Here is a 12,847-nt window from a genome sequence, read left to right as displayed (position 1 = left end):
CCAGTCAGCATACACAATGCTCTCCTGGCCTGCAGAGAGCAGTAATCCTTACTCTCTTAGTCCAGAGACCCTTCCCTTCCTCCCAACTGAGTCTGGAGAGACAGAAATAAAATTTGGTTTTTATTTTATTCATATCTGCCTAAAGGTACATTTTATTAGAGAATAAGAACCTGCTAAGGATTAAGCATTTAACCAGGTAAATCAGTCATTGAAGATTTTGAGGGCTTTTTAAAGACTGAAAATAGGCATCATATGGATATACTACAGTATACATAACAATTTTCCTGTTGCTTTTTTTAGGTTATTTTCACATTTTTGCTACTGTAGTGAGCACTTTGTTTGATATTCTTGACATTCTTTCTCCTGAAAAACTGCTTGTAGATGAACTCCAACAATACAAAAAATATGTTATAACACAGTCTTATAGCACTGGTTGGTCTGTAGTTTCGATGACTGAACCACTCTTTATTTTCTCAAACAGAATGATCTGGGAAGAAGAGTTGACAGTAAGAAAGGGTAAGCCTATTCAGCACAGGATGAGAAAGACTGCAATCTGTATTCTGGGGATGAAGACAGATCTGAACACTAATGAGACATAAAGTCAAGGGTGGAGGTGACTCACCTCATTGTCTTCTGGATGCAGCCAGGCACCAGGAAGGTAAAGTGTTTCCTGGGGTCCAATAATCCAGTATCGCCCAAGGTTACGTCCATTGATGAACACAAAGCCATAATTCCAGTTCTGGAAGGGATGGAGGCTTGAGACATAGGAACAGACTCACACTGGCAAGGTACAACCTCAGGGACTTGGGGAGGGAGAGCAAGACTGAGATGCTTTACGGCACTGAAAGTGGGTGTGAGTTTAGAATGGGGCATGTTCCAGAAGTTCTGCCCCACAGTGCCTGGTCCACAGATGACAGAGAAACATGAACCAGTCCTTTCATGCCAATCTACGGTTGTTCCCACCCTATGATATACAATCCTATATTTAAAATAAAAAAACAGGTCTCCTGCTTCCAGAAATAAGTACTAGGTGATAGAGTGAACACTACTGCTGACAACAGTTACAAAAACTACACAATTTTTTAAATCTGCAATACAATTGCAGTACAACACAGAACCCTCAGGGTCCCAATCCAGGGGAGAAGAATGAGGAATACACAAGACAGGAAGGACAAAAGTGATATAGAAAAATGGTCTAACACATAAACTTGGAGTCTCTGAAATACTCCATTTAAAAGATAAAACTTTCTGGACTGAATTTTAAATAAAGCACTTAAGCGTTATGTATAAGAAAACCATCTAAAATATAAAGGTATTGAAAAAATAAAAGAAAAACAACAGGAAAAGATATAATAGGTAAATTTTAAGCAAAAGGAGGTTGCTATAGCTCTATTAATATCAGAAAAATTTGACCTTGAGCCAACAAGTTTTGCTAGAGATAGAAAGGAACATGTCCTGATGATAAAATTCTCAATTTACCATGAATTTATACATCATATATAGAGAAGCTAAAAGTATAGATTCTAAATATATAAGCAAAATTGACAGAATAACAGGAGAAATAAAATTCACAACCACAGTTGAAAATTTTCATACAGCACTTCAATAGCTAATAGAGAAAGCAAACAGGAATCGATAAAGACGTAAAACATTTGAAAGAAGATACTTAACAACCTTGAACTAATTGACATTTATAGAACATGAATCTAACACATGCAGAATAGACATATTCTTTCAAGTATACATCAGAGTCTTTACAAATTTGACCGTATATTAGATTAAACTGTTCAGAGATTTTAAAGTTCTCAGACCACAGTGCAATTAAACATAAATTGATAACAAAAAGATTACTATAAAATATTCAAATATTTCAAAATTAAGAAATACGCTTCCAGAGGCCAAGGAAAACACCCACAAGGGAAGTCAGAACATATTTGAATTCATTGATGATGAAAATAAAACATATAAAAACTTAGAGAGTCCATGTCCAGAACAGGAAAATCCACAGACACAGAGAGATTACTGTTCGCCAGGGCTGAGGGGAGGGCAGTGTGGGGAAGTAACTGCTTCATGGGTACAGGGTTTCCTTTTAGAGCGATAAAAATGTTTTAGAGCCAGATAGAAGGAACGGTCATACAACACTGTGAATGTACTAAATGCCACTGAATTGTTCATTTTAAAATGGTCAATTTTTTGTTAAACTTTAAAACTTATGATACACAACCAAATCCATGCTTAAATGAAAAGTAATAGTCTAAATTCATATGTTAAAAAAGAATAAAGATTAAAAATCAGTTATAGAAGCAGCTGTCACAAGAAATTATAAAAAGAAAGCAGATAACTCTTAAAATAAAAAGAATAAGGGCCAGCCCCATGGCTGAGTGGTTAAGGTCACTCATTCTGCTTCAGCAGCCCAGGGTTTTGCTGGTTTGGATCCTGGGTGCAGACACAGCACTGCTCATCAGGCCACGCTGAGGTGGCGTCCCACACAGCACAGCCAGAAGGACCCACAAGTAAAATATACAACTATATACTGGGAGGATTTGGGGAGAAAAAGCAGACCAAAAAAAAGAAGATTGGCAACAGATGTTAGCTCAGGTGCCAATCTTTAAAAAAGAAAATTTAAAAATTTTTTAAATTATAAAAAAATAATAAAGATAATGGCAGAAATTAGACATAAAAGAAATCCATAATATAGTAAGAGTCACAGCCAAACATTCATTCACTGAAAGATTAATAAATTGGTAATGTTCTGGTGAGACTTATCAAGAAAAAAGAGATGTTACTAGAGATGATCTAGACATTAAAAACAAACAATTTAAATACAATACATTTGAAAATTTAGATGAAATTCCCAGGAAATATTCCCAGAAAAATATATTTTATCAATACTGATTTTTAACGAAACAAAATCAGAATAGTACTTTAATCTTGAAGGAATTTAATCCACACTTGAAAACTTTCCTACAAAGAAAACATTGGCCCTAGATGGTTATACTAATGAAGTCTACCAAATATTTAAGAAACAATACCAGTTTTACACTAACTCTACTTTCCAAATCATTCTATGTATATGGGTCTTAAATGTTGGTACCAAAACCTAACAAAGATATCTCAGTATGAACATAAACACAAAAGCAGTCTTAATTATTTATAATAATCAAACAGTGGAAATAATACAAATCTCTATGAACAGTAGAATAGTTAAATAAAGTATAGTATATTTATAAAGTGGAATCCAATAAAAGAGTGAAAATGAACAAGTCACCACGACATCACTAAATGGTTAAATCCCACAGACAATGTTGAACAAAAGAAGCTATATAACAAAAGAAGACACGAACCAGACCCAGTGGCCTAGGGGTTAAGTTTGGCACACTCTGCTTCAGCGGCCCAGGTTTGGTTCCCAGGTGGGGACCTTCAGTAATTGTCAGTGGCCATGCTGTGGCAGCAGCCCACATAGAGAAAGAGGAAGACTGGCACAGCTCAGGGTGAATCTTCCCCAGCCAAACAAGTAAAGAAAGAAAGAAGCCATGAGAGTGACGTCAGCATCATGGTGGAATGAGTTGTGTCCTTTGTCTCTCCACTTTACGTTAAAACCAGTCAGACATCTAGTGACAAACAAAGGACTCCCTGCACAGCATACCAGAACACCTGAGTCATCCATGCAGTTATACAACTGAAGGTGGGTGGACTGGACCTCCAGGAGGCAGTGAGACTAGGGGAGCAGCCTCCTCCCTCTCCCCTGGTGGCGGTAATCCAAAACAGGGATCCTCACACTGGCATGCATGCCAGCAACCACAGGCTGAAAGGGAAAACACAAGACTTGTGGCTCGGCCCCTGTCTCCCACAGTGGGGGCCACTGGCGCAGACATCCTGAGGCTCTGGGACACAGCAGAACTGGGAAGTGGTGCTGGTCTTTCCAGCAGTGGGGGCTATATCCAAGGGATGAATTTCCCTGGCAGGGGCAGGGTCCCCTGATCTGTTTCAGAGCAGACCACCAGCATGTGCACCAGCAATGATAACCAGAGGCTGCGGCCCCTACCCCCTCCAGCAGTGGCAGGTGGCACACACGTCCTGAGGCTTCAGGACACAGAGCAGTGCTGGTGACCCAGCCCCCTCCTCCTCCTCTGGCAGTGGCACTGGTCTCTCCAGGAGTGGGGACAGCAACCAAAATTCAGATTCACCAGCAGCAGCAGGGTGCCATGACCTGAGGCTTCAAAAAGCACACCAGTGGCAGTGATGTCAGAGTCATGGCTGAGTGATCTTGCCTGGGACTCTCTCCCCTCCATCATACAACAAAAAAAGAGCAACCATATTCCAACAAAAAAATATCCTAATAGCACAGAAATCCTCAGAGACCCACAGCAGCCAAACGACAGAGGGCACAGAGGCTGGAGCCCCCCTTGGAGGAGCTGGAAGAGGGTAAGAGAGAACTTCGCTTCCTCCCCTAGAGACCGGGATTGCTGCACCAGGTGAGGGAAGAAGAAGGGGAGGGGCCGCACATCCGCAGGATCACCAAGGACTCCCAAAGACCCATGCAGCAGAAACCCTCTAATGGGGGAAAGCTTTCACATGGGGTGACCTCAGCAAGCCAAGACCCCAGGAGAGCAGATAGCAAGAGCTGATCAGGAAACCGGGTCTGCACCAGAGAGAAAGTACGCCTCCCTCCCCCAACCTGCACTGAGCACTGCCATCTCGGCTGAAGCCAGAGGGCTCAGAATACATGGCTCTCGACCCCCATCTAGTGGCAATGGGCTGTAACTGCAACGGAATAATATCACCCTGGGGAAGACCCGTCCTTCTTCCAGCATCCATCAATTCATCAAATCTCCAGACCAGAGGGAAAGCAAGCACCCAGAATTATGCCCTGAGGACTCAGAAATAAGTAAACTAAACGAAAATGAATTCAGCATAGCTATAGTCAAAAAACTCAATGAGGCAAAGGAAAATATAGAGAACCAAGTCAATGAGTTCTGGAGATACTTCACAAAAGAGATTGAAACTATAAAGAAGAATCAATCAGCAATTCTAGGGATGAAAAATACAATGGATCAGATAAAAGAGAATACAGGTTCCCTGAGTGCCTGTGTGGATGCCATAGAGGAGCAAATCAGCGTAATCAAAGATAGACAGGTTGAATGGATCCAGACAGAGGAAAGGAGAGAATTAAGAATAAAAAGGAATGAAGAAAATCTCCGAGAAATAGCCGACTCAATGAGGAGATGCAATATAAGAATAACTGGAATCCCCAAGGGCGATAAAAAGGAGAATGGAGCAGAAAGTGTGCTCAAAGGAATAATAGCAGAGAACTTCCCAAATCTGGAGAATGAGAGAGAAATAAGTGTGGAGGAAGCTTTCAGATCTCCTACATTTGTCAATGTAAAAAGACCTACTGCAAGGAATATAGTAGTAAAAATTGCAAAAGAGAATGACAAATAAAGAATACTAAGGGCAGCAAGGCAGAAGAAAATAACCTAAAAAGGAACCCCTATCAGGCCTTCAGTGGATTTCTCTGCAGAAACCTTACAAGTTAGGAGAGATTGGAATGACATATTCAAAACTTTAAAGGATAAAAATCTTCAGCCAAGAATACTCTATCCAGCAAAAATATCCTTCAGATATGAGGGAGACATTAAATCTTTCCTAGACAAACAAAAGCTAAGGGACTTCATAGCCACGAGACCTCCACTACAAGAAATCCTCAAGAAGGCTCTCATACTTGAAAAAATTAAAAAAGGGAGAAAGGGGTCACAAAACACAGAGTAGGGAGACAAATAGATAGAATCGGAATAGGATAGAAAATATTCAACTATAGCATTAGGATAAAGGGAAGTAAATCACCAAAGCAAAGACAATCTCATCACTCTAACCACAAACTCACAACACAAGTTGGAATAAGAGATGAAAATAATAATTTAGGAGGGGAGGAGGAAAGGGACTGAATCAGTCTAGGCTAAGGAAGTAAGAGGCCACCAGAAAATGGACTGCTATCCACGAGATTCTGAATACAAACTTCAGGGTAGCCACTAACCTTAAAAACAGAACAGAGACACAAAAAATAAGTAAGAAAATAAGAAACTGCAGATGTCAATGGGTAGGCCAAAACACACAGGACAAGAAACAAAGGTAATGCAGGAAAACTGGAAAACAAGTGACAGAATGACAGCATTAAGACTTCATGCATCAAAAATCACCCTCAATGTAAACGGATTGAACTCTCCAATAAAAAGACACAGAGTGGCAAGATGGATTAAAGAACAAAATCCAACAATCTGTTTCCTCCAGGAAACACACATCAGCCCCAATGACAAACACAGGCTCAGATTGAAGGGATGGAAGAAGAAAATCCAAGCTAATGGCAAAAAAAAAAAAAAAAAGAAAGAAAGAAAGGAGGTGTCACAATACTTATATCAGACAAAGAAGATTTCAACATAAGGCAGGTAAAGAGAGACATAGAGGGTCAGTATATAATGATCAAAAGAACACTCCATCAAGAAGAAATAACACTTATAAATATCTATGCAACCAACATAGGAGCACCAAAGTTCATAAAGCAACTATTAACAGACCTAAAGGAAGATGTTAAAAACAACACAATAATAGTAGGGGACCTCAACACCCCACTCACATCATTGGACAGATCATCCAGACAGAAAATCAACAAGGAAATGGTGGAGTTAAATGAAAAGCTAAAACAGTTGGACTTAATAGACATATATAGAACACTCTATCCAAAAACAGCAGAATACACATTCTTCTCAAGTGCACATGGAACATTATCAAGGATAGACCATATGTTGGGAAACAAGGCAAACCTCTATAAATTTAAAAAAATAGAAATAATAACAAGTATCTTCTCTGTTCATAATGCTATAAAGCTAGAAATTAATCACAAGAAAAAGGCTGAGAAAGGGACAAAGATGTAGAGACTAAACAATATGCTATTGAGCAAGCAATGGATCATTGAAGAAATTAAAGAAGAAATCAAAAAGTATCTGGAGACAAATCAAAATGATAACATGTCATACCAACTCATATGGGACACAGCAAAAGCTGTATTAAGGGGGAAATTCATCACAATACAGGCACACCTTAACAAACAAGAAAAATCCCAAATAAGCAATCTTAAACTACACCTAACTGAATTAGAGAAAGAAGAACAAACAAAGCCCAAAGTCAGCAGGAGAGAAATAATAAAAATCAGAGCAGAAATAAATGCTATTGAAACAAAAAGGCAATAGGAAGGATAAATGAAACAAAGAGCTGGTTCTTTGAGAAGATAAATAAAATTGAGAAACTCCTAGCCAGACTTACAAAGAAAAAAGTGGGAAAGCTCAAATAAACAAAATCAGAAATGAAATAGGAGAAATTACGACTCCACAGAAATACAACGGATTAAAAGAGAATACTATGAAAAACTATATGCCAACAAAATGGATAATATAGAGGAAATGGTAAATTCTTAGATTCTTACAACCTCCCAAAGCTGAGTCAAGTAGAAAGAGACAATCTGAACAGACCAATCACAAGGAAAGAGCTTGAAACAACAATCAAAAGCATCCCAAAGAATGAAACCCAAGGTCCAGACGTCTTTCCTGGGGAATTCTACAAAACTTTCAGAGAGGATTTAATACCTATCTTTTTCAAGCTGTTCCAAAAAATTAAGGAGGATGGAACACTTTCTAACACATTCTACGAGGCCAAAATCACTCTGATACCAAAGTCTGAAAAGGACAGCACAAAAAAGGAGAACTACAGGCCAATATCGCTGATGAACATAGATACAAAGATTCTTTTTTTTTTTTTTGAGGAAGATTAGCCATGAGCTAAGTACTGCCAGTCCTCCTCTTTTTTTGCTGAGGAAGCCTGGCCCTGAGCTAACATCATGCCCATCTTCCTCTACTTTATATGTGGGACGCCTACCACAGCATGGCGTGCGAAGCAGTGCCATGTCTGCACCCAGGATCTGAACCAGTGAACCCCGGGCTGCTGAGAAGCGGAACGTGCAAACTTAACCACTGCGCCACCGGGCCAGCCCCAGATGCAAAAATTCTCAACAAAATTTTGGCAACACGAATTCAGCAATACATCAAAAGGATCATACATCACAATCAAGTGGGATTCATACCAGGGACACAGGGATGGTTCAACATCCACAAATCAATCAACGTGATACACCAGATCAACAAGTTGAGGAATAAAAACCACATGACCATCTCAATAGATGCAGAGAAAGTATTTGACAAGATCCAACAGCCATTTATGATAAAAACTCTGAACAAAATGGGGATAGAAGGAAATTACCTCAACATCATCAAGGCCGTATATGACAAACCCACAGCCAACATCATACTCAATGGGCAAAAACTGAGCAACATCCCCCTGAAAACAGGAATGAGACAAGGATGCCCTCTATCACCACTCTTATTTAACATAGTACTGGAGGTCCTGGACAGAGCAATCAGGCAAGAGAAAGGGATAAAAGGAATCCAAATATGGAGGGAAGAAGTTAAACTCTCGCTGTTTGCAGATGACATGATCTTATATACAGAAAACCCCAAAGAATCAATTGGAAAACTTTTAGAAATAATCAAGAACTACAGCAAAGTTGCAGGATATAAAATCGACATACATAAATCAGTAGCATTTCTATACTCTATTAACAAACTAACAGAAAAAGAATTCAAGAACACAATACCACTCACAATTGCAAGAAAAATAAAATCTCTTGGGGTGAATTTATCTAAGGAAGTGAAGGACTTATACAACAAAACTACAAGGCTTTCCTGAAATAAATGGATGAGGACATAAAGAAATGGAAAGACATTCCACGTACATGGATTGGAAGAATAAATGTAGTTAAAATGTCCATACTACCTAAAGCAATCTACAGATTCAACGCAATCCCAATCAGAATCCCAATGACATTCTCTACAGAAATAGAACAAAGAATCCTAAAATTCATATGGGGCAACAAAAGACCCAGAATTGCTACAGTAATCCTGAGAAAAAAGAACAAAGCTGGAGGCATCACAATCCTTGACTTCAAAACATACTACAAAGCTACAGTAATCAAAACAGCATGGTACTGGTACAAAAACAGGTGCACAGATCAATGGAACTGAATTGAAAGCCCAGAAATAAAACCACACATCTATGGACAGCTTATCTTCGACAAAGGAGCTGAGGGCATACAATGGAGAAAAGAAAGTCTTTTCAACAAATGGTGCTGGGAAAACTGGAAAGCCATATGTAAAAGAATGAAAATTGACCATTCTTTTTCACCATTCACCAAAATAAACTCAAAATGGATCAAAGACCTAAAGGTGAGACCTGAAACCATAAGGCTTCTGGAAGAAAACGTAGGCAGTACACTCTTTGACATCAGTATTAAAAGGATCTTTTCGGACACCATGTCTTCTCAGAGAAGGGAAACAATCAAAACAATAAACAAATGGGACCTCATCAAACTAAAGAGCTTCTCCAAGGCAAGGGAAAATAGGATTGAAACAAAAAAACCCCCACTAATTGGGAAAAAAATATTTGCAAGTCATATATCCAACAAAGGGTTAATCTCCATAATATATAAAGAACTCACACACTCAACAACAAAAAATCAAACAACCCGATCAAAAAGTGGGCTGGAGACATGAAGAGACATTTCTCCAAAGAAGACACACAGATGGCCAATAGGCACATAAAAAGATGCTCATCATCACTGATCATCAGGGAAATGCAAATCAAAACTACACTAAGATATCACCTTACACCCATTAGAATGGCAAAAATAACCAAAACAAAAAGTAACAAGTGTTGGAGAGATTGTGGAGAAAAAGGAACCCTCATACACTGCTGGTGGGAATGCAAACTGGTGCAGCCACTATGGAAAACAGTATGGAGATTTCTCAAAAAATTAAAAATAGAAATATCATATGACCCAGCTATCCCACTACTGGGTATCTATCCAAAGAGCTTGAAGTCAGCAATTCCAAAAGTCCCATGCACCCCTAGGTTCATTGCAGCATTATTTACAATAGCCAAGACATGGAAGCAACCTAAGTGCCCATCAACTGAAGATTGAATAAAGAAGATATGGTGTATGTATATACAATGGAATATTACTCAGCCATAAAAAAGAATAAAATTATCCCATTCACAACAACATGGATGGACCTTGAGGGAATTATGTTAAGTGAAATAAGCCAGACAGATAAGGACAATCTCTGTATGACTCCACTCATATGAAGAATTTAAACATGTGGACAAAGAGAACAGATTATGGGATACCAGGGGAAAGGGGGATGCGGAGTGGGCACAAAGGGTGAAGGGGTGCACCTACAACATGAATAACAATAATGTACAACTGAAATTTCACAAGATTGTAAACTATCATAAACTCAACTTAAAAAAAATTTAAAAAGCACACCAGCAAGTGCCAGTGACCAGAGACTGCAGGGCCAGCAACAACACTTGCAGCTTAGCCCCTACGCCTCCCCTAGCAGTGGCAGGAGGCACCTGTGACCTGAGGCTTCAGGAACCACAGCAGGACCTGAGGCCTGAACCCCAGTGGTGGCACCCCCCCCACCAGTGGCTCTACCAGAAGCAGTGGCTGCCTACAAGAACCTGGGCCCCCAACAGCAACAGCAACACCCGTGAAGCCATCACCCCTTGCAGCAGTGCTGCCAGCACTCCAAGACAACCCAGGAGCAGCAGTGCAAGTGGTGCATAAGGAAGCAGCACCTGAGCCCATGGAGAGCTCACAGAGAGTAAGTGGGGGACAAGAGACCCAGGTGACCCTGGAAGCTGCAGAAGTGCTCACAGCCTGGTGACCCTGGTGGCAACACTTGCAACTTCAGCAACAACAAAAGCAGCAAGGCACCAGCAACCTCAGAGGCACAAGCAGCACAAGGAGGCAGTGGAGGGTGTAAAGTGCAGGGTCTCAAATACAACCAGATGCAGCTCAGAACTAAAGTAACCAAAGCCTCACCCAAATGAGAAAGGTGGTTACTACCACAAATGTGCCAGTAAAGGATCAATTCACCAAGCACCGTGAAAAACAATAACATGGAAGAACAGAAGGAGAATGATAGCTCTCCAGAAACCAAACTTGAAGTCACAGATTACAATCTGACTGACAGAGAATTCAAATTAGCTGTCATGAAGAAACTCGATGACCTACAAGAAAACTCAGAAAGACACTTCAATAAGCTCAGGAATAAAATTAATGAATAGAAAGAATACATCACCAAAGAGATTGAAGCTTAAAAAATACCCCAAAAATTCTGAAGGTGAAGAACACAATTAATGGGATAAAAATTAATGTAGAGAGCATAAAAAATAGAGCAGAATTTATGGAAAAGAGAATCAGTGAGCTTCAAGGTAGAAACCTGGAAATGATTGAGGTGGAGGAGGGGAGAGAACTAAGATTTTTAAAAAGTGAAGAAATTCTTTCAGAAATATCTGACTCATTTAGGAAAAGTAACATAAGGATTATAAATATCCCAGAGGAAGAAAGGAGCAGAGAGCTTATTCAAAGAAATAATAGCTGAGAACTTCCCAAACCTAGGGAAAGAACTGCACATGCAAATACATGAAGCCAATAGAACTCCTAATTACATCAATCCAAAAAGACCTTCTCCAAGGCATACAATACTAAAACTATCAAAAGTCAATGAAAGAGCCAGCCCCAGTGGTCTAGTGGTTACATTTGGCATGCTCTGCTTCAGTGGCCCAGGTTTGTTACCCAGGTGCATACCTACATGACTCACCAATCAGTAGCCTGCTGTGGCAGTGGCTCACATACAAAAAGAGCAGTGGATGTTAGCTCAGGGCAAATATTCCTCAATGACAACAACAAGAAAAAGTCAATGACAAAGAAAAAGTATTAAGGGCAACAAGAGAGAAAAAGTAAGCTGCAAAGGAACTCCTGGCTTTCAGAAGATTTCTCAGCAGAAACCTTACAGGCTAGGAGAGAGTGGAATGATATATACAAAATACTGAAAGACAAAAACTGTCAGCCAAAAATACTCTATCCAGTGAAATTATCCTTCAGATATGACAAAGAAATGAAAGCTTTTCCAGACAAGCAAAAGCTGAGAGAGTTCATTACCACTAGACCTGCCTTATAAGAAATGATGAAGGGAGCCCTTCTAACCTGAAATAAAAGGGCAAAGGTTTACAAAGCTTTGAGCAAGGAGATAAATAGACAGACGAAATCAGAAAATTTCAGCTCTATATCAAAACAGGTTAGCAAACAATTAAAAAGTAAATGGTAAAGAGAAAGAAAGCATCAAAAATGGTCACAAACTCACAACACGAAAAAGAATAATTTGTGACAAGCAAAACATAGAAGGGGAAGCGGAAGGGATGGAACTTGCTTAGGCTAATAGAGATAAGAGAATATCAGAAAATGGACTTTCTCATCTATGAGATCTATTAAACAAACCTCACGTTAGCCACAAAACAAAGAATCAAGAGTCACAAATCATAAATAAAGAGAAAACCATCACAGGAAACCAACAAACTGAAATGGCAGACAGAAATACAAGTGAAAACAAACAACAGAAAAATAGAACGACCATAAAGCAAAAGATAAAATGGCAGTATTAAGCTCTCATATATGAATAACCACTCTAAATCTAAATAGATTGAATTCACCAATCAAAAGACACAGAGTGGCTGGATGGATCAAAAAACAGACCCAACAATACTCTGCCTCTAGAAAAGACATCTCAGCTCTAAAGGCAAACATAGGCTCAGAGTTAAGGGTGACACTGCAAACAAATAGCAAGCAAAAGAAAGTGAGTGTAGCCATAATTACATCAGACAAAGCAGAATTAAAGAA

General features: G+C 39.5%; 1 protein-coding gene across 1 annotated transcript in view; it reads right to left on the bottom strand.

Annotated features, from left to right (window-relative positions):
- Nucleotides 1-202: 202 nt before the first annotated feature.
- The window catches only part of LOC124225625 (beta-galactosidase-1-like protein 3), a 64,469-nt gene continuing 51,824 nt past the window's right edge, over nucleotides 203-12,847 (bottom strand). Inside the window, exons 20-21 of the mRNA XM_046638273.1 lie at nucleotides 623-739; nucleotides 203-487 (exon numbers count right to left, since the gene is read on the bottom strand). Coding sequence (XP_046494229.1) covers nucleotides 422-487; nucleotides 623-739 — 183 coding nt within the window. The 3' untranslated portion in view covers nucleotides 203-421. The remainder of the gene's footprint in view (nucleotides 488-622; nucleotides 740-12,847) is intronic.

The sequence above is a fragment of the Equus quagga genome, chromosome 14 (genome assembly GCF_021613505.1).
Source record: "Equus quagga isolate Etosha38 chromosome 14, UCLA_HA_Equagga_1.0, whole genome shotgun sequence".
Lineage (NCBI taxonomy): Eukaryota > Metazoa > Chordata > Mammalia > Perissodactyla > Equidae > Equus > Equus quagga.
This window is presented reverse-complemented; position numbering and strand designations above follow the sequence as displayed.